General features: G+C 45.4%; 1 protein-coding gene across 6 annotated transcripts in view; it reads left to right on the forward strand.

The window, feature by feature from the left end:
* The window catches only part of LOC116945259 (uncharacterized), a 231,226-nt gene that overhangs the window by 123,562 nt on the left and 83,916 nt on the right, over window positions 1–23,748 (forward strand). For 5 of the 6 annotated variants that reach the window (XM_032959623.2, XM_032959620.2, XM_032959622.2 and 2 more), the window contains exon 2: window positions 11,103–11,164. In XM_032959623.2, the coding sequence (XP_032815514.1) occupies window positions 11,103–11,164 (62 nt within the window). Of the gene's footprint in view, window positions 1–8,320; window positions 8,406–11,102; window positions 11,165–23,748 lie in introns of those variants that run through there. The other variant, XM_032959626.1, reaches the window with a different exon arrangement.

Below are 23,748 nucleotides of genomic sequence, written 5' to 3' on the forward strand. Positions count from 1 at the left end.
TGCAATTACATTTGGTTTTAGATTGCAGTGATATATTTTGTTGTTAAAAGTAGTTGTGCCATTTAGTCTTGGGACTGCCAGAATAGTAACTACGGCTGTTACGATCCTGCTTAAAAATACAGAGAGTGCGGGCACACTCTTAATAGATGCACGGGGAAACGCAGTTGCACGGTGGTTCAGCGCACTGTGCTGTGAACCCGTTCACCTTAGGTCGATTCCTAGCCACAGGTGACGTCGGTATTTAGTGATACCTAAATAATCCTGCTCCCCCCCCCTCCCTCCCTCACCTTTACGAATCTGCACCACTGTGGTGAAGTATGGTTCAACAACCCCTATGACTGAAACGGCATGGTGAGGCCTTCATCCAACATTAGTTTGATAAACGGCCACAATCATAAATTATTTACATACGATGATTTTGCACATTTATAGCACTACACGTGCACACAATCTTGTGTGTATATACATCGAGTAGTTACACGTGTGAATGTGTGCAAAGAATCTTATACACATTATATACATGTATATGGCCTATATACCGGAGATGCTTGTGAATGGCAAATTCGCGGATAACGATATTTGCCTAAGAAAACCCCTTAATACATACATAAGCTATTCAATACATGAAAATTATCCCATCATTTTATCTCATCACTTTCTCGCATCTCTTTCTCTCTCGTCGCTTTACCTCATCACATTCTTTCTCTCGACGCAGTCGTGTGGCGTTCAAGATGCGATTTGCGAATAGCCAAAATTCGCCGATAGCAAGTTTGTGAATAATGAGGGAACACTGTAATCTATTTTCCAAGGAAAGCAACACTGAGTACAAACACTCATTTTTAGGAGGATCCTGTATTGGGATGTGGGCCAACACCGGTTAAGATTGCATGTATGTTTTTTAGTTAAGGTTGAAATTGTACGAGTCCATGCAGAACAGGGGGAGAACACACAAACTCCACGCAGTAAAGGCACCCAATTGCTGCGAAACACCGGTGTTTACCACCGCGCCATGCTTGCGTGTATGTACGATTAAGGCTACAACCGATGCAATATTGTAAGGCTGCTGAAAACCTTTTTGGCTTGGTGCACGGTTAAGCCGTGCAAGTCAATGCTGCCAGAGTAATTTGCCTGTCGCAGATGCAAAAACCGGACCTGACCGAACCACCACACCCAACTGCGATGAGGCTCATTGAGGCACGGTGGCCATGTGACACCGACGTTTCGCCCCAGCGATCATGTTCTAAAGGACGCGCCTTAAAGCTAAACTATGAACGAAACTGCATAGATATTTTTATTTTATTTTTACAGGTGAAGACCCACCGAGCTATACGGCTCTTTTGTCGGAAGCAACCTGGCTATGGCAAAGGACAGCTCAACGAAGTGGCTTATCGCGTGAACATTTATCGCAGCCAAATACTCTCAACGGACGTTTCTAAATGTGAAGGGGGAAAAACCGGAGGACCCCGAGAAATAACCACGTGACCACGGGGAGAGACACACAAACTCCCAAATATACAGCAGCAGGCGTCAGGGTCGGGATCGAACCCACGACCTCCCGTATACCCGGCGAGGTAGTCAACGGCCTAGCCTTGGAAAAAAATAGTAATAATAACAAATATTACTTAATTGTGAAACGCATAGCGCTTGTATGCCCACCCCCCTAATCTCCCTACTGCAATAAATTTATCAGGAGCCTCCTGAAAAGGTCTTGAGACTGAACGAGGCTTTCCGGGGGGGGGGGGTGGATTTGTGTTTGTTATAATAACAATAATGACAATGGTGTGATGTGAGAATGAAAGCGTAGAACAGAGCAGACTTGTTCGTGGTGTATTCTGTTTGATCTTGAGTCTCGCTGCTCGCAGACATTTCACAGTGGTGCATTTACCTTCTGCCAGCCATAGAGCTGACTCATAATGTAAGGAGGTGGGGGGTCATATGCGTATTTTGTTTCCGCACAAGAAGCTTTCTGCAGACAAAGCTTGCCATGTTACTACGCAAAGGCGTAGCGCTATAATATTTATAATTACTTGTTTGCCCAGGGAAGTCACACATAAAATGTAATGGCCATCACCCATGACATTGTACGTGTTTTTTTTTTAGCTGTTGGTGGAATCCAGAGGAAACTCATGCAGAACGGGGGGGAGGGGGGGGGGACATACAAAGGCCACGCAGAAAGGCGCCCGAGTCTGGAATCGAACCCAGGTGCTTCTTACTGTGAGGCGCATGTGTTAGTCTCCCACGGTGGCATCCTGCTTCCCACGAAACGTAGCGACGCTACAGGCGTAAACCGTTCACCCCCTTTCTTCCGATTGTGTAAAGATTTGCGATTCAGAGTCGCGATTTTATAACAAAACAAAAAAAAATCTAATTTTCGCTTGCGTTGTGGTGAATGTAGCGGCCCGCAGTGGCTGCAGTTTATAACCTGAAGCCAATACACGAAAAATATACAAATACAAAAATACAAAGACTCTTCCACGCGTAATTTGATGCACGTATCGGGAGGTTTAAGAATTGATACGAACCGACTGCATCGCACAGCTCTACTTAGCACCGTAGACCGGGCATCATGGAAATCTGAAATCCTCGGGGTTATGGGCAATATGAGGAGCTGTTCCACCCCCCTTACATAACATGGTACAGTCCTGTCACGCTGTAAACGGATACCTCCGCCCGTGAACTTTGTGTGCAGCAGTCTCCTTTGAGCCAAGCATGTGCTCGTAATTAGCACCGGGATTCAACATTATTTTTAGGGGTGTTTTGTAGGCATGGCGACCTTGTTGTTTCCCCCGCATAGAATTTTGTCTTCGGGCGGACACGTGAATCACGGCCCATCAATCGGTCATCTATTAATGGGCTGCGTCATGGTGCATGCAATGCATGTATGAAGTGCGTGCGGTGTGTGCGCACGTGTGTTGGGAGTCTTCAAAGCACAGGTGTGCGATGCCGATGGGCCCAGAGAGGTCAACACGCACGTCCTTGGTTGCTGCTTAGAGAAAAGGCAAGGTTGAAAGTGTGTCACGTGACACGAGTCGTTCTCTCCCTTGTAGTAACTGTGACCGTGATTGCCACGGGGTTAGTAGGAGCCAGCAGTGATCGAGAGGGTGGGTAGCGAATAATACAGATAAAGGAATACCTTTCACTTTCGTCTGGTTAGGGACCAGAGCATGGACGAATGTCAAAGCAGAGACTTTATGGAGCCCTTGCAAATACATTTTGGCCGGCGAAAAACCAACTTGCAAAATGCGTGCGGTAACTAGATAACGCATGAGTGTGAAAACCTAAATAAACAGTAAATAAAAGAAAAATAAACGTAACAAGAAAGGAACACAATGAAAGAAATAAATGCACCCAAATAAATCCTGAACGCGTTAAGTTCATTGCTCCCCCAAATGCTCACTCCGCCTCTAAATGCTCACTCCGCCACCCTGACCGTTTGGCTCGAAGGGGCTGCGACGAATGAGTCGGCTTTTCGATGTTCTCGTGGTCACTTATTTTCCCCGTGGCGTGGCGTCTCTCTGCCGTGGTGTCCACCGCTCGGGAAGGCTCGGAAGTGGCTGTGAAAACAATCTCGCGCCTCTCTTGGCGATCTGCTCTGTGAAATTCTGGGTCCCGGGGAAGAGGGGCACTGCGAACGATACTACGGGTGACTCTGTCAACGCTTTTAAGTTTCGTTTGACAGTCTGTTTTTAATCGTTGGCTTTTCCCGTCGTTTTGATTGGGTTTTACCTTGACGGTGTAAGTGTTATTGCTGGCTTTTAGCTGTATTGTAAGTGTAGTTATTGTTAATGTTATCAGATTTTATTGTATTTCGGTTGGAATGTATTAATAATCGGCAGTGGAGTTTTTCTTTTTTCTTTCTGTACAGAGCTCTTGAGATTTCTTTTTTTTTATGAATGGTATATAACACGCCATCACAAATTGCAAAAAAAATCTGCACATGTTAATAGCATTGCACTTAAATGATAACAATATATATAATGACATTGTTTTGGGTAATGTCTCGCTTTATAGATTTCTCGGCTATAAATAAGGGCCCTTGCTTAAAATTTTACCTACTACATATTTTAGATGCTCTTGCAGAGTTTTGTGGGTATCAAATATGTGATTGAACAGGCAAAAGTTAATCAAATTAGTTTTTTTCCTATTCATCAGCCTATGGGTCTTCCGGACCAATAAAGTATTTCATTACGATTTTAGTCCGATTCTAACACCAAGAAGGTCAAAACGGGTTACATTTTCCTGCTTAAACATATTTTCATGAAGAAGACTGAATGGAAAGTGGCTTTTTAATATTGCTTATTATTCATATATTAATATTCAGCGGTGTTTTGTTAGCACGCTACAATTGTGCCATGACTCACACTTTACTTCTGAGATGTTTGTGGAAAATTGGAAATTTGGATTTGTGCTGAGACTTAATGGGGCTTTCCTGCAGGAATAACTGGCAAATCGGCTTTGACAAATTTAGTGTTATTATTAACTAAATGTGGAAATATGCCACGATTATTTTTAACACATAAAAGGTCAGTGATTCCCTGCGCAAATGAGCATTGAGGCAGCGCTCATATTCCACTTACAGCCCTGAGCCAGCGGTCGAAATTCAGCATTCCTATGGCAGGGGCGAGTCTCTCCAAAGGACAACCACTGTTGATTACCCCACAAAGCGGTGCTCATTTTATTGATGCCAGAGGGATGACGGGCTGAGTCACCTCCCGACTCAGGATTTGAACTTGCAACCTTCTGATTGTGAGCCACTTTCTTTACTGCCGACCTGTCTGGCTGGTTACTTATGTGCGGTAGGGTAAATAAGCCAATTTGTTTGGTGTATCAGCAAACCAGAGGAGGAATGTTGAGAAGCAAGCGAGATTTTGCCAGCTCTGTCAGGCGTTGGAGGGTCACGGTTAGAAATGTACTACCCTACCGCACAATTTAACCCAAAATAAACTAACAACGAATGAGCTCATCAGCGTACCTTGCACTCTGCTTTAACAAAATGTATTACTGCAAGTGTGGGATACGCAGCAGCAGCAGCCACTGCCCTGTAAACAATTCAGAATATACGAGACGAACAGTGAATTGTAAACACGTGAGTGCGCGGGTGTGCGATAAACATTTATGGATTCCATTAAAATGACAACCCATAAAGATATGCACACACTGTACTTTTACGTACGTGTGCGCTCATTTCAGCACGCATGTGCAATGGAACCTCAAAAGTCCTCCGTATAGCCGTACAAAAATGTTGGGCCAGCTGATGTTAGTAAGCATTTATTTAAACCATAAAAAAAAAGCTATTTAAACTTTTTTTTATTTTGCCAGGTGAGGCCTACTGAACTATATAGCTTTTTTTCAGTTGCGACCTGGCCACAAGTGATAGCTCAACAGAGTAGCTTGTCACGTGGAGATTTATAGCAGCCAAATATTATATAAACGCACGTCGATTCTTAATGTGGAGGGAAAAAACCGGAGGACCTGGAGAAACATCCACATAACAGCGGGGAGAACATGCAAACTCCAGATATACAGGCGTCAGGGTCGTCATCGAACCCACAACCTCCTGTGTACCCAGCAAGGTAGTTAATTTCTCGCCACTGTGGTGCCCCTATTAAGCCTGGCACGCCACACGAGGGGTGGTGTGGCCTTCAACGTGGCTTCCGAGTCCCAGTGTTCCCAGACTGCACCAGGTACTCAATTATGCCCAGACCAATCTCGAGGAGGCACAGCCCAAGCTTGAAATGTCACTTTCCATTGATATTATCCATGGCAGGTGTGTCGCGATCCAGAGATCGCCAGTTCGGTTCCATCTGCCGGCACGGCAGTTGGAACAAATGAGGCAGGTTTCTTGAATCAGACTGCCTCTGTCCAGCCAGTAAGTATAAATTGGTGCCCCACAGTTAGTTCATCGGCAGGTGGCGTGTGGTGGGGTCAAGTGTGGGTACTCCCACCTGTTATGGTGTCTGGCTGACGTGGAAGAGCAGACCAAATACCCGGTATGAGGGGGCTCTCGAAAGCTTTCCTTGAGTGGAGGCCCTTCTACCAGCAGTGGCGTGAGCAAGCAACTTCAACAGCGGCGCCTTTACCTTTATTACATCCATGGATGGGAATCGAGTCCGAGCGGCCGTGCTCGCAGGGCAGTGCGCAAACCATTGCACCACCGCACCCCACGATGGAATACGCATACACCGAGACACGTGCACACTATCACTTGGGTGCAGGCTTTTGCACTTGCAAATAGGCTATTGTGGGAATTCGTGCTCCATGGTCTCGTGCAGTCTCACTCGTAAATGACCATACGCTCAAACCTGCACGCACGCACGCGTGAATATGCCCTAAATGCACGCACACACGCACATGCAAGCATTGCCCGCCACATGCCATCCTCATCATACGTCTGCCAACACACGATGCCAAACATCCTGGACTTATTTATAAAACGGTTTATTCGCTTATATGAGTCACGTTTGAAATGTTGCCCTCCCTCTTAGCATTAACCATATTTTCGGAAACGTGAAAATGATTAACATTAGCACTGTATTATTCGTGGCATCTGCCACCGTGTAGTAATGGAGATGAGTTGACCCTGACTGGCAATTGGTTGCAATTTTCACTCTCACGCGCCAATGTCCAGCCAAGTGAGTTTTCCTAACCATCGCCACTGCCAAAGCGGGCCCCTTAATTTGTCATTTCTCCATGATTAACTGACCAAATCAGATTAAACGTGATTAATTGACAGTGCAAACACAATTTTCACGGACGTTTATCTACCGCCCTATGTTATTACATATGCATTTCCTACGTATGACTGTGAGATATGGTAGTCGGTTTGAATGAGCAACTCTTGGCCACCGTGCGGCCAATGCTCCGCTCGAGGGCTGCTCTCTCATCTCACCAGCGCGCGGGGAAATGCTGCTGCTAGCCATTCTCCGCAGTCATCGTGGTTCACGATGGGCAGAAGATAAAAAGTGCTCAACGTTTATTGACTCAAGTGACCCTCTGGGTCAAAAGACGTCAAGGCGCAGCCTTAAAAGTGTCTTTCTCACACCACCGCAGTCCACCAAATATAAGCAGACCTTCATTCTGTCTCCCACGATATACGAATAAATGATCTGTATTAATTCCTCGGCTCCTTGGCTTTCCAGACCAATTCTAGGTTTAAAGCTTTCGTGACTGCAAGGATTACTCTTTGGTTCTATTGGGTAAAGTCACGTAGGTAAAAAATAAAATAACAAAAATCACGACGTTTCGGCCACGACACAAGCGGCCTTCATCAGGTGAAGGGACGAGACTGTCTGGAGGACAGCGCTGTCCTCCAGACAAGAGTATGTTTCCAGACCAATGTCATCAAGCAGCCTTTGCTTCGGCAGGCAAAACTGGATCGGCCTCAACCGTCTGGGACTCATCCCGCACCTGCTATTAGCACGAAAGACGTTCAAAATACACACATCATGAGTCAACCTTCTTAAACACATGCTGCGGGGATTATCATACGTTATTGGCAAGAGCACCCCATATAAAATATAAGTTTGGGTAATGCCTTCTGTAGCGTGTTTCCTTGAGTTTTAGGCCTAAAGCAATGGTCATTTTGCTACGTTAGATATTTGAAGAATAACCTTTTGCCTTTTACAAAAGCCTCTTTACAAAACTTGCGCAGTATTCACAAATGCATAAGCAACAAAACGCCATTGTTCATTGATCACATGAACGCCACACTGGCCTTCGCAAACACATTGGTATATAAGGCCCTTTTGTGGGTTTGAGATGTCTTGAAGCAAGTGGACAGGCAGAATTGGGCTTTAGAGATTCAGGTTTGATGCTAGATAGTTTGCTACACATACCAATGTGTTACTTTTACAGTTGCTTTGAATAATGTGTTGTTTTAAGAGCAGTTGGTGCAGTAAATAGTTCGTTACCTTTTGTTGCCTTTTAATTTTTTTACCTTTTTAACTTTTTCAACTTCGGAGACTGGCGGTGTTGCATTTGGTAGAGAGGCTGGCGTAGCGTGGATAGACCGGTGCTGCATCTCCCGGCCTAGTTTCTCGAATCTGAGTTGGAACCACAAGTTTCCCCTTCAATGCGCTAATGCGGCCGTCTGGAACGCTCTTCATGCACGTATGTATGCAGAACTTCTTTTGTAGCCGTACGTAGACAACCGTGCTAATCGAAGCCACTGGAGCTATGCACTTTTAAATCTCGATTGAAAACTAATTTCTGTAGAACTACCTTTTTGTGTTTAGTTTGCTGTCCTTCCTCCGGACCTCCGATTAGCACGGTTGGCTACGTACGGTGTAAAATAAGTTCAACATACGTACGTACACTGAGGACCACAGACGCGCACATGATGGCAACGCCAAGGTCTGTTGAACAGAACATGTTCAGTGTGCTGAAGTCTGTCGACTATAGAAAAGGTACAGCAACGCCGGAAAGCGAAATGTGTTAAGTTAAACTGTGAATGTGAAATGTGTACTTTGAGGTGTAAAATAAGTGCGTGATAATTTTCACTTTTTGACATGAAATACTGTAATCTACACTGTAACTGAAGTATGTAATTAGTTTTTCGATTTAAAGCTTTCGTGACTGCAGGGATTCATATTCTTGGTTCTTTCGGTAAAGTCACGTAGAAGGAAAATAATAAAATAATAAAAATAAAAACATTATATAATAAAATTCTCACGACGTTTCGGCCACAACGCAAGCAGCCGTCCGTTGTTGATATGTAAATCCCTTTGTCAAGGCTCTCTCCTCCTCCCACCCGGCTTAAAACACGCTGCCAAGCTTAGCAGTGTTCATTAGGACGCTGTCTTTCTGACAGTTCTGTTCCTTCACCTGAGGACGGCTGCTTGCGTTGTGACCGAAACATTGTGAGAATTTAATTATATAATGTTTAAATTTTTATTATTTTATTATTTCCCTTCTACGTGACTTTACCGAAAGAACCAAGAATATAAGATTTTTATTTGTTTATACAATACATATTCATCGATGAAGTGATGCCAATTTGTCCTGAAGCTGAATCAAATTTGGCGACATCGAAGAATCACGTAATTGGTTTAGTCAATTAAAAGTGCCTGATAGAACAAAGTTTATTTTAAATTAAAAAGGAATTTAAATAAATCTATCCTTCCTCTCACTTGCTTCAGTTGTCTTACATCACAGCCAATTAACAATCGCTTTAATTTCGTTAATTGCAAATGTTGTAGCGCAAATTACCAACACAAGTGACGATCGCTGTGATGTAAAGTGAACATTCGCCCCGGGCTTTTGATCGCGCTCATTACACACAAAGCTCTTTTCCACAAATGAACCACAATACCTTGCTGATCTCTTCAAAGAGCATAAACCGTCACGCAGTGAGCCATCGAACAAAGACTATCACTGCATCACTCCCCTTTCAGATGCGCTTCTGCGGCCGTCTGGAAAGCTCTTCCGATATTAGGAAGCCACTGGAGCTATGCACTTTTACATCTAAATTGAAAACTCGTTTCTTTATAATTGCGTTTTTGTCGTGACGTCTCGACGGGAAGATACTGAGGTGCGGGCTTATGGCAATGTCCATTTGTGCAACTGAAGACATCGTCAATTGTAACTACTCTGCCGTTATGTCGCAGTCCGTCAAGTAGAAAAATACCTCTCGTGCTATCAAATTGGAAAGGAAGGCTTACAATTGTGTGTGTGTGTATGTGGCAATAGTTAAACGTGTAGAAGCTATTTTATAAGGCTCTCGCCCAGGAATTTTCCCAATTGTATTTTTTAAAATCTTGAGTCACCAGGCCTGCACATTGTTGGCCTTGCTAAAAGAAAGCATTGTCATTGTGTGATTTCAGTAGTCTCACTTGTATTTAATCTCTGGCTGGTAATGGGTATTCAAGGTTTCAATATTGTACACATGTTTTAACCCCCCCCCCCCCCGCCATTTTCTACACGGACGGACTGTGCAATATCCAGCTATGAATGTGTCATCGTTATACTATATATTGATTCCGATTGGCCACGGTCAAAGATGGTACTCAAGCTTAGCGGGTGCAGCGGGCGGCTTTGTCAACTAATTCAGTATATTCTGCTTCAACTTGCAATTTATTCAAATGCAGCAAAAATTCTTGCAGCTGAAAAAAGATTATGAAAAAAGAAATCTCATTTTATCATTCAACATTGAGGACCGCGATGCCCTTTGACGAAGGGAAAAAAAAAGAAACTTGTACGGGGCGCGCATGACATGGTGCATCACCGACCATTGATCAGAGATTCTCTCAGCCAATGGACATCAGCAAGAGTTCTGTGGTGAGCTCCAGGCTCGAGACAAGGTGAGGCCCTGCCTTCTGCAGGGTGGCTCCCCAATATAAGGCCCTGTATATCAGGCTTGTAGTGTCAGTTGAGTCGGGGGGGGGGGGGCGGGGGGGTAGTGTATAGGGGACTCCACCTCTCTCATTAAAGATCAGCACTCCCTCCCCCCCCACTTATACATTCTTATCATAGTCAAGTCATGTTGGTGCAATATTCCAGAATCAGAATGTTTATTCATACCGGAGGAATCTAATGAGCTATGAAGCTCTTTTTTTTCTTTCGAAGATGTCCAGTAGGAGCGAGTCAGAAAGTTACAACAAACAAACAATACTAAACAAGATAGAAGTGCACAGTGTAGAAAAGGGTAACACATCGCCAAAAATATATATTTTACCAGGTAAGGCCCACTGAGCTATTAGCTTCTTTTGTCAGAAGCAAACCTGGCCACAAATGCGAGCTCATCGAAGTGGTTTATCACGTGGAAATGTATAGCCGCCAAATAATCCGAATTATAAATATTTACACGGGGTGGTGACACCTAGGGCATATAGAAGCAAGCAGATCATATTGTTACTCATTCTGTTCAGCGTTTGTTGAACGCTTGCCTAGCATTTACTGTCATGCCCCTGCACCCCCCCCCCACCCCACCTTTAAACAAGGTCGTGCCACAGGTTTGCCGGTGTATAATAATATAACGCTCACTGTACCTTGAATGTGGTAATATTTATATCATTGTGAATGAATGTTCCTTGTCCTATTCAGGTTTTCTCTGGGCCCCCTCATTCATTTTTCATGGCTTTTGTTTGTGCGCACGTTGCTTGCAGATGAGCGTGAGCGCGTGCAGAAGAAGACCTTCACAAAGTGGGTCAACAGCCACCTGGTCAAGGTAAGCATCATCATCATCATTACTGTCACGCTCGTTTACTCAGGAACACATCAACGCGTCTGCTGGACTCGTTCTCAGGAGGGTCCTGCCGAGATTTCTCAGTCGGGGGGGGGGGGTGCTGGGGTGATGATTTCTGATGAAAGATTATTCCTATTTGAATTCCAATTGAGGAAATTGTGGTGTCAGTTTAGTGAAGTCCTTATATGTATGTGTGTTGAAACTTGCTTTGTACCATTCGTAGCCAACCGTGCTAATCGTAGGTAGTGGGGAAGGACAACACACTAAACATTAAATGCAATTCTGAAGAAATTAGTTGTAAATTTTTATTTAAAAGTGTCTACCTCCAGTGGCGTCCTAATATTGGCAGAGACCCATAGAGACCTACAGAGATCCAAAGACTCATATAGAGCTAAAACGCCCCACAGGAACCCATAGAGACCCATATTCGTATGTATAGCATGTATGTTGAACTTCTTTCGCACCGTATGTAGCTAACCATGCTAATCGCCGGTGGTGGGGAAGGACAACAAACTAGACACACAAAGGCAGTTCTAAAGGAATGAGTTGTAAATTTAGATGTAAAAGTGCATAGCTCCCAGTGCGTTTGTATATCAACATACACGAATTAATTACAGCTAATTTCAATCCACCAATGGATTAAGGCCTCCCGTTGTTGGTTTTGGGTGTGTATTTTGACCATACTTCACCACAGTGGTCAGTGCGGGTTAGTGAATGTGAGAAGAAGCTAGGATGATGTCGGAGGTCACTTGCCACTCGTCCCGGCCGCAGTAGGGAATCGAACCCGGGCTGCATGGTTCATAGCACAGCGTGCTAACCACTGTGCCACTACTCCACCCCATCCATGTGTGCATATGTCACGGCATATGTTTGCAGTAAATTGGGCAGACACGTTCGTGTTACCCTACATGGAGTCGGTTTACCTAGCCTGTTTTTTACATAAACAATACAATGGTAACCTTAGTTCAACAACTAAATGATGTGGGTTTGATAATAAAAAAAAAATCGTAATGTGAAGCCCATTGTCAATCCACTGCTAGATGTATGAACTTCTTTTGCACCATATACGTAGCCAACCATGATAATCGGAGTCGCAAATAATGTACAGCCCTCCCCGTGCCATGTCGGTCATGTGAGTTGTAAAACAAAACAAAGCTTCAAGAATGAAACAAATGCAATTATGTAATGTTCGGCCTTTTTATGTGGGCTATTATGGATTACACAGCGATGAACGGCGGATGACAAACACATCTGCAGGGCAATGAGCCCATTGTAGGAGGCCGTACACAACAATGAGGGGCCCTTACCTTTCTGTGCATCTGGTCGAGCGCCAATTGGGTCGAGGCTCAAAAGAAAGCCGTCCCTTTGTGTGGACCAATCAGTTTCAAGGACAATGCATATATTATCATAGTATGTTTTTTGTTTGCATTTTGACTGCAGGTATTGTGGTTAATGCAGACATGAATCCTTATTATTATGGTCGGCATGTTATAGTGCATCACGCTAACCCTACTCACTATGCTTACTAACTCAAATATTCACACATACAGATATTAGAAGAAACATGCTTACTAACTCACATGTGCACACATACAGATATTTGTACACGCATACTTACTAACTCGCGTGCACAATACAGATATTCATACATAATGCTTACTAACTCACATGTGCACACATACAGATATTCGTACGTACACGTGTAGTGTTAACGATTCGGAGACGGAGTTTCTAGGAGGTGCTTTCTTTATTAACAACTTTCACGGTCTCGTCCGCACACTCTCTCCACAGTAGCTTAGCCTGTCCTGTACACAACAATAGCCGTCCAGCACTGACGGCGCTGACTCAGATAGCCGACTGCTCTCCTTCGTAACGCAATAGCAAGCGGAGACGACCGCGACGATGAGACGACTCCATTCCCAGCACCGGCAGCCTCGAGCCCCCCCACTCTCGGCTCCTTTTATGCTCCCAGCGCGGCCTGGCTCCGCCCTGACCGCGCCTACCTTCTCGAACCCGCTGGCAGGTTCCAGGGGCCTCCAGACGGGGTCTTCCGTCACCCTTGTCCTAGTCCTTCCCCTCTGCCCACACCCCGTGCACGCTCTCACCGGCGTGTGCGCTGTCTGTCCGTCACAGTCACCGCCGCTGTCCACCAGCCGGCGCTGTTACACTACACATGCTTCATCACGTGTACATGGAATGGGATGCATTCAAGAGGTCGTCCACTGAAGTGCCAGGTGGATTATAACATCGTAGGATCGTGAGAGGTGGCAGGGGTTTTGGGAGACCTTCATCCAGCGGTGGATTGACCATGGCTGCTGGTGATGATGATCATGCCTATATAGTGCATTACTTGAAACACGGTGTATAAAGATATTTTATGTTAAGCTTTTTTTTTTCTCACATTTATCTACCACAGATGTGTTTTTTTTTACATTCTGCCTGGAGGAGTTGTCAGTCATGTCTGGTTGAATGGCATGGAAACCTTCGAGTTAAATACCTCCTTTGATAACAGATTATCTTTTCAGGGGACTAGAAAAACCTGCACCAAAGCTACTTTTGCAACTGGCATTCATCAGCTCACTGACGTGAATTCCACAGCCTCCATTGTCATTACATGAATGGTATTTTCCATAACACAGGTTCTTTTTGGGTTAGATCGCATAAATATAAATGTGTCGTGAGAGCCCACCACCACCCGACACAGCCAATTGGTAAAGGTTTGTCACGTAAACAGAACGTACCGATTAGTGCACTAGTTCAGCACACCCGGTGTGCTGGAGAGTAAACCCACAGCATTTACAATTCGAGTACGATGTTTAGCCGGTAATTACAACCAGCCTCATCAGGTGACAGCCAGAATTGTGACAAACCTTACTAATTGGTTGTGTCGGGTGGTGGCGGGTTTAACGACACATTTATATTTACGTGATCTAACCCAAAAAGCCTCTTTTGGATAATATTGGTTGCGAAAGCCTACTTGTTAAAATGAATGGTATTTAAATTACAAATACAGTTATGCCCATCGCATTCCGACCGCAGGTATTGTGGTCAATGTAAACATGACTCCTTGTAAAAAAAAGTGTCAGTTTTGTTGCCAGATAAAAGGGTAAAAAAACAATGATCATATTTTGTTACTGGCAAATGAGGTTTCCAATGGTGTAAATGCTTACCCCGAGCTCTCATACTCTGATGGTGCATTGTCTTGAGTTGTGCGCCTTTTGGCGTCTTCTGGTCCAACACCATGTGAGACGAGGCTCTAAAGAAAGCTGTCTCAGGTGTGGACCAATCAATTTCAAGGACAGTGCCACATACATTATCATAGTTGTTGGTTTTTGTTTGCGTTCCGACCGCAGGTATTGTGGTCAATTTAAAAATGACTCCTTGTAAAAAAAAGTGTCAGTTATTTTGCCAGATAAAAGGGTAAAAAAACAATTATCATATTTTGTTACTGGCAAATGAGGTTTCCAATGGTGGATACTTAATCTCGTGACGTGACATCGGTAGCAAAATTTAAATACAGTGGAGGTGAAAATTATAAAAATGTAAAGCAATATATAATTGTTTTCCCATGGACTGTTCTCAAATGTGGAGGGGTATAGTGCTATGATGTGATTTTACACTTTGCCTCATGACACAATGCCGACAGCACAATTGGGTATACATGGCTATACAATTATGGGAGTGTCACAAACATTACCATGGACATATGTGGTATGTCCTAGGCATTGCCACCTGCCTTTTCCGTGGAAAGCCGACCAAATACTTATAATATCCAGCTGCTCACTCTTACGAACGCACACTTTTGAGCGGCTTCCATTGCACTTAATTCCTTTAAGGCCACGCCTGCGCATTTCCCTCCTTCACAAGGGCGCCCTTTGTTGGAACCCTCCCGGGTCTCCCGTTCCCACGTGATCCAGCGTTACTCATTCGCTGTGGAAATTCCGTTATTTAAGCAGCTCCATATTCGCCCGGTTGGCGCCCTCGCTTCATCCACTCAGTGTTTCCACTTAGAAAACGGCGATCGAGCGCTGGCGAAGGGGTGGACCTGACCCCGTTTCGTGCCGGGGGCGAGGAACTGCGCAGGGCCGCGCCCACGAGCGAGAAAAAAAAAATATTTCGAAACGATCGCTGCTGGGATGCATCGGTACGGCAATTCCAGTGTGCGCGTACTTGTTGCTGTAAGACGGGTTATTGTTTTCTTGTTTCAAGCAACGTGTGCGGCCAACCACCACGGTGGAGTTCGCTGGTGGCAGTGACCAATAATTCATTGATTCGTTGTGTTATCTTTTGACCAAGTGACACCCCCTCCCCACCGAAATCCTTCATCTCCGCCTGTACAAATGGAGACCTGAATTCCCACGAATGAGGCGTTGCACTCGAGTTAAATCTGGCACGCCCTTGCGGAAACTCGTGAAATTTGTTCAGTATTGCATTTAAAGCAGACGCACTTAAATATTGCATCGAGGCAGTTGCGTGAAAGCAAATCCAGGTTTATTAGCGACACCAAGGCCCTGGCACAAATCTGCGTGACTTTGTTAATTGTCCCACGCTGGAAGGAGTAACTAAACACATTATGCAGGGCCCGTCTAAAGTGCTGTTCTGAGTGATGTCTTTGCTCCATTGACCTATAAATAAGGCTGATAACATCACATATCGATCAAAGCACCACACCAGTTGCGTATGCTCCATTACTTCGAATGGGTCATTGACTTTCGATTTTAATTATGATTTCTAATTGCAAGTAGTTTGTTTAGAAATGTTAAGACACGGCAATAGTGGTATTATCGTTATTCTGCATTGCTCCGTAGCAATCTGGTATGCGGCCCATAAAAGAGAATCCTGCTGCCAGCAATTATAAGTCACACCGGCGACTCGGGGGCATTATGTTCCAGTGTGCCGGCCTGGCCTGCCAATCTGGTTGATTTGGGCCATAATTCATTGAGACTTCTTTACTGTGACCACATGGGCTCTACCCGGGGGTCGGGTCGGGGAGGGGAGGGGGGGTCAACAGAGAGAAAGGCAGGCACGCAGGCTGTTAGCAAGTGCGTAGGACAAGAGAGACGTGTGGGTGACTAGAGAGAGGACATTTACAAATGCTTCATATGCCTCCGGACATAGAGCCACGGAGGTGACACACAAAGCGATTGTTTGTATGACTACAGTACACAAAGAATAGGTAAAGATAAAGGCGGAGCCCTGCAATTTGCCTGCTCATGCCCCCACTGCTGACGGAGAGGTCCCCACTAAAGGGAGCGCCGCTAGAGAGGGAATACTTTTGCCTACTCTTCCACGTTGGACACACATCTTGGAAAATGAGGTGGTGGGGGGGGGGGGGGTGGTTTCCCACACGCCATCTGCCGATCGACTCACTGCGGTTTCACCCTTTATAGTGCTCGGTGGAACGAGGCGGTGAAGGTATGAATTAAGAAGCTAGCCCCCCCCCCCCCCCCCCCCATTGCATCAACTGCTGCAAGTCCAGTGTGACAACCACAGCACCCACCGCAGCAGCGGCAAGTCCAGTGTGACATCCAGTGTGACATCCAGTGTGACATCCACAGCACCCACCGCAGCAGCAGCAAGTCCGGTGTGACATCCAGTGTGACATCCACAGCACCCACAGCAGCAGCAGCAAGTCCAGTGTGACATCCAGTGTGACATCCACAGCACCCACAGCAGCAGCGGCAAGTCCAGTGTGACATCCAGTGTGACATCCACAGCACCCACCGCAGCAGCGGCAAGTCCAGTGTGACATCCAGTGTGACATCCACAGCACCCACAGCAGCAGCAGCAAGTCCAGTGTGACATCCAGTGTGACATCCACAGCACCCACCGCAGCAGCGGCAAGTCCAGTGTGACATCCAGTGTGACATCCACAGCACCCACCGCAGCAGCGGCAAGTCCAGTGTGACATCCAGTGTGACATCCAGTGTGACATCCACAGCACCCACCGCAGCAGCGGCAAGTCCAGTGTGACATCCAGTGTGACATCCACAGCACCCACAGCAGCAGCAGCAAGTCCAGTGTGACATCCAGTGTGACATCCACAGCACCCACCGCAGCAGCGGCAAGTGCAGTGTGACATCCAGTGTGACATCCACAGCACCCACCGCAGCAGCAGCGCAAGTCCAGTGTCACATCCAGTGTGACATCCACAGCACCCACTGCAGCAGCAGCAAGTCCAGTGTGACATCCAGTGTGACATCCACAGCACCCACTGCAGCAGCAGCAAGTCCAGTGTGACATCCAGTGTCACATCCAGTGTGACATCCACAGCACCCACTGCAGCAGCAGCAAGTCCAGTGTGACATCCAGTGTGACATCCACAGCACCCACCGCAGCAGCGGCAAGTCCAGTGTGACATCCAGTGTGACATCCACAGCACCCACTGCAGCAGCAGCAAGTCCAGTGTGACATCCAGTGTCACATCCAGTGTGACATCCACAGCACCCACCGCAGCAGCAGCGCAAGTCCAGTGTCACATCCAGTGTGACATCCAGTGTGACATCCACAGCACCCACTGCAGCAGCAGCAAGTCCAGTGTGACATCCAGTGTGACATCCACAGCACCCACCGCAGCAGCGGCAAGTCCAGTGTGACATCCAGTGTGACATCCACAGCACCCACTGCAGCAGCAGCAAGTCCAGTGTGACATCCAGTGTCACATCCAGTGTGACATCCACAGCACCCACCGCAGCAGCAGCGCAAGTCCAGTGTCACATCCAGTGTGACATCCAGTGTGACATCCACAGCACCCACCGCAGCAGCGGCAAGTCCAGTGTGACATCCAGTGTGACATCCACAGCACCCACTGCAGCAGCAGCAAGTCCAGTGTGACATCCAGTGTCACATCCAGTGTGACATCCACAGCACCCACCGCAGCAGCAGCGCAAGTCCAGTGTCACATCCAGTGTGACATCCAGTGTGACATCCACAGCACCCACCGCAGCAGCGGCAAGTCCAGTGTGACATCCAGTGTGACATCCAGTGTGACATCCAGTGTGACATCCAGTGTGACATCCACAGCACCCACCGCAGCAGCGGCAAGTCCGGTGTGACATCCAGTGTGACATCCACAGCACCCACCGCAGCAGCAGCAGCATCCACACAAGTATAGGAGAATAAATATATCGGGAGAGGGCAAGATTCATTGGCGGGCAAATGATTCGAAGTCGTTATTTAAGAGTAACTCGCTTCAATGTCATCAATCGTGGATTTCATCTCCGCTGAAAGCGCCTTGATGCTATCCAGCCCGGCGTTATTCACTGTAGATAAGAGTCCCCTGCACATCTGCAATCCATTGCGAAACCCACATGTGCCCTGACATCAGCACTCCCGTCTCCTCCGCTCATCCCTTCATGCGTGTCATTGCTATCAGCTGTCATTCTTCTAGTACCTTTGTCATCCTAGTTACTACTATGCCCTTTGTCATCTTTAGTACCCTGCGCTGGTTATTTTCTCTCTCTGTCAATTGTAGATTACGATGTCGCAGATTCAAGTTGTTTCACCTGACTCTTTTCAACTCTTTGAGCTACCCAATGCATGCAATTCGTTGGCCTCATTTCCTAATCATTCCTATAACATCGGTTGTCAGTGACCTCTAGTATAACATTCCTGGCAGCACGCATTACAGCTACACGCCACCATAGCAATAATATTAACTAAATACTTTCTTTACACTTTATGCTGTAACATACATTGCAAGTCACTTATCAGCAACATTTGATTGACGGGCCTGACTGCTGATGATACCTGGAAGGTTGAAACCGGTCCAGGGTTTGCCTGCTTAAAGCAATGCTTCTGGAAAACGTCGATCCAAAATGCCCACAGCCAAATGAACGAAGAACGCATTCTGATTCACATGGAGAAATTCGTCTTCACGTCTGTCCATCAACGTGTATACACATCTGCTGCTGGAATATTCCAGTCGTGGATATCAGATATAAAGCTGGAACATAACAATGTATAACAGTATTTATTTTGGATCTGCACCCTTTCCTGGCACATTGGTTTTAAATAATCAAGTTATTTTTTTGCCGTTGAATGCCGGTCACTTAGTTTTTATTCTTATGCTTTCCCGCCTTCCAGCCCGTGATTCATGGTCCCATGTTTCATGATCTCCCACCCCCTTTTTGAGTGAGAGGCCAACGTCAATAACGCCTTGATGGCAGGCCTTGTAAGTGCACCGCCACAAGCTCCCTGCGTATATTTAATAAACGGCGCAACGGTTCGTGAGTCATGCTGCCCCAGTCTTGGGCTGCACGGGCAGCGTTAAGCATCGGGCAGCACACCAACGTGACCTTGCCGTGTTTCCTAATCTCATTTGCGATCTTAGATTTTATTGATTACGGAGAGTCTTACAGACCCAGGTCGTATTTGCCACATGTCCAGGTTTTGCCAGGATCGTGCTTTTTTGTTGTTGTTGTTAAAGATCGCTGTCCTGGGAAATCTTTAAACCTTCCCAGAATATTACAACAAACTGTAATCCCAAGTTTGTGTCAACTGTGTATTCATACACCAGTCAAGATAATGGACTCAATTGTAGATTAACACCGTCATGGTATCGTGAGATATTCTTCCCATGATATGTCCCCGCTTTTTATACCTCCAGAGGTAGAAACCCTAAATCGGACGTAGCCCTCACGAACAAAAATTACTGGCATTTTTGTATTGTTATTTTTTAATAAACAGAGCGAACATCCTTAGAGTTATTGTGTGGAACACCTGTCCAAATCTGTCAACTGATTAGATCTGGCAACCGAATTAAGTTTTTTAAAACATACATAATAGGGGTTTGGGGAGGTAACGTTACCATTGAATAGGGCTTTGTGAACTCGAGGACAACTCAGTGGAACTTGGGTCATGGTCCCGACAGCCACTTGTGATTAGGATCTTTACGCGTTTGACTTGAAGGATGCAGAGAAACGTAATTGTATTACCGGACAGACGGTTCCTGAGTTAGAGCACGTGCAATAATACGATGGGCTGCAACACATGCAAACATTGGAAATGTTGTGGTTCACGCTCAAACACACCGGTGTGCTGTATTAGTTGCGAATTGGCACGTTTTGTTTAGGTGACAAACCTTCCTAATTGGCTGTGTCGGGTGGTGGCGGGTTTTGACGACACAACATTTATATTTCCGCGATCTGACCCAAAAAGCTCTATGATGGAAAACAAACACGAAACACTTTTATACTGTGGTTTATTTTATATCTTATGGAGGATACTGCCACAGTGTAATAGTGAGCACACCGGACTGGCATTCCCATAGGCTGCTGGTTTGATCCGATCTCCCATCGCCGCAGTTGAACCAATTATTGAATCCCCCACCCCCTCCCTTACCCACCATGCAGTATGAATGCAAACCATAAAGTTTACACCGTATTCTTGTACAGGGAAATTGAGTACAAACATTTTTTTCGTCTATTTGTCTGTGTTTCTCCCTTGTGATGGGACTTTGTAGTAGGGTGAACGTTAAAAGGGCACGGGGTGACCAATAAGGTCTGAATTTGGTCTGTAATAAGGTAGGGCACTGATAAGGGGTTGACAGGTATGTGAATGGATACACCACTGTTAGTCGATCAGCAGGCCCGTGTGTGTTGGAATAAAGCTATAGAGCTCTGTGGGCCTTACCTGGTAAAATGTAACAACAAAAATTTGTCAGTAAATAGGTCGCCAGTTCCATCTCCTACTCGGCAGTTGAAACCAGGGGCAAACCTTGTTAAATTCTGTGCCTCTGCCTACCCAGCCATATGCATAGGTATGGTACGGTTAATTGATTGGCAGTTCGCGTGTGGTGGAGTAAAAGTGTGGGTGCTCCCACCCCTTGCAAAACGTCTGGTCGGTGTGTTAAGAGGGGGCCAGAATATCCTCTTGACAGTGCCGGATTAAGCTAGTGCAGGGCCTGCAGTATATGTTAATAAAGGGGCCCTAAATAAATAAAAAAAAACATAAGTATAAAAAACATTTTTTACGTATGTAGAAATACAATAAAATTATATTAAAACAAAAAAAACAATCACGACGTTTCGATCACAACGCAAGCGATCTTCATCAGGTGTCAAGAACAAATCACGGAGGTAAATACAACAAAAAGATGAGAGACGAGAATTCAACAAACCTGAAAAAACATTATGTGAAGCACATCCAGTCAGGCCAACAACACAGACACTTCCTGGCGGACCACGAATTTCAGAAGAGTGTTAAATTTCGTGTTCAACCTCTGGATTGCACGTACCAGCATAGAGTGAACAAATACGAGGTACAAAGTCAGCAGAAATACATATACAGGCCCACCAAGAGGCAAGGATGGAGGAAAGACGGACAGAGAAGCAAGGAGAGAGAGAGAGGGGGCCGGAGGGATGAACCGAAGCCTTAAATAGGAAATAAAGTTGGGGGGAGGGAGCCGGAGAGAGAGGGTGCGGCAGATGAAATAAGCACATCCTGCACATCAACAGAAGCGGGTAAGAGCAGGTTTGAGGGTGCGGTAGATGAAATCCTACACATCAACAGAAGCGGGGGGGGGGAGGGGGTAGGAGCAAGCTTGGGGTGCACATTTAGGACAGAATTGCAACGTTAACTTCCCCGTAGAAGTGTGTTAATAAAGAATTAAAGCTTTCGTGACTGCATAAAATTGCTCATTGGTTTTTTCGGTAAAGTCACGTATGTAGAAATACATTAAAACCGTATTAAAACAAAACAATCACGACGTTTCGATCACAACACAAGCGATCTTCATCAGGTGTCAAGAACAAATCACGGAGGTAAATACAACAAGAAGATGAGAGACGAGAATTCAACAAACCTAATAAAAAAAAACGATGAGTAATTTTATGCAGTCACGAAAGCTTTAATTCTTTATTAGACATTTTTTTACTTGCACAGTAAAGTAATTGTATTTTTTCATTTGCTATACAGCCAGATAATACGACAAATCGCTAACCTTAAACACCCAGTCGCTCATAAAAGTTGAAGGCAGTATAGTACTATAGTAATAGAGCAAGTGCAGAATCACTGAACCGGATTTGATAGCTTGAAAGCATTTAGGGTGGGGCCCTTGAAAGTGCGGGGCCCGTCGCCACTAGGATAACCCGGCACTGCCTCTAGATGGGATCTCTGGAAGCTTCCTCGAGTGCAGGCCCTTCTCCCACAAGTGACGCGAACAAGCAATCGGCAGGGCTTTTTGCGTCACATTCATTAAATGGTGACTGGCCTCTGTGAGGAGTGCCTGCCAATGTATATTCGAGTATTGCGAACGACATCCGAATGAGCTGTTGAATGGCCATGTCAAAGATTTAATGTTATCACGTTTCCATTCGACCGCAGTGCTTTTGATTTGTTTATAAAACACTGCCATGGATGGGCGCTCTGTGTTGTGTAGCAGCTTCTCCTCTTGTGTAGTGGAAGGTTCCTCACTGATAGAAGGGGCTCGGGGAGGCAGAGCAAACACAACGCCTTACCTTATCTACTACCTGCAGCACAGGAAGGCATATCGCCCCTATGCAGATAACACGAATGAAAGTGGGCTCCTGATAGCAGTTATTTGCACACTTTGCAGTGCAGATAGGACCTCTCAGGGGTATACTTTCAGAAAATTCAGACTTTATTTTAGCCGCTTAGGCCTCATTGAGCTCAGCAGCCCTGCTACAAAGGCAACCGCAGTGGTTGCCTTTGTAGCAAACACACACCAATAATTTACGGGTGAAAACCACTGGCAAAACTTACTGCGAACGGCATAAGCAACGAATACAAGTGCTTAAAGGAGATGGAAAAGAGACAAAAAATGATGTAACAGATGTATGTAAATAAACCGTGTAACACAGCCTGGGAGATAATGAGGCTTAGTCATAGCATACTCATAAAAAATAAACTTGTACCAACCTGAATTGAGGCTTGTTATCAACTCCCGTAATTTATTCGTGGAGACATCTTGCAATTGTGCAATAATGTTGTAAGTGAAGACTAAACATTGAAAAGCACAGTTAAGTGTAATCGCATTTTCTCTTCATTTTCGAAGCGTTTTGGCTGGGTCTTGTACAAACCCATACAACAGTGTAAAATGTATTTGTATCGGGAGCTAGCGACATTGATTCCTGCAGGAATGTTGCGAAGACACTACACAAAAGATGGTCACATGTTTTAGAATGTGTATTTGTGCAGCTTTGGGAATGCACGCGTCAAAAAAAAATCACAGAAGGCCTTAAATATGACACGGTTAATGTCCCTGAAGGAACTCCATTGTCACTCTAAACAAATCACGAGCAACGTTTTCTGCCTTGTGATACCTCTTATGTAGCCGAATATGAGAACGTCACTCGCAGGAGAATACTGAGGAAGGTCGCTAAGTGTGGATCAATGTCAGAAAATACACATGTTTGCAGTTGCAATTTCAGTAAAACTCTCAACATACGTGGAACACTATTAATGCAGCTACAAACAAAACTGTAGAGCTTGGGGCGATGAGTTTATTAAGCCGATTAATCAAATAAAGTTGTACTCGATGACTGTATTTGTTTTGTGCTCGATTATTCGGGCCCCTTAAAAAATGGTCACATGTTATGATTCAA

The sequence above is a fragment of the Petromyzon marinus genome, chromosome 23 (genome assembly GCF_048934315.1).
Source record: "Petromyzon marinus isolate PM22_M1 ecotype Great Lakes invasive population chromosome 23, UKy_Petmar_22M1.pri1.0, whole genome shotgun sequence".
Taxonomy (NCBI): Eukaryota; Metazoa; Chordata; class Hyperoartia; order Petromyzontiformes; family Petromyzontidae; genus Petromyzon; species Petromyzon marinus.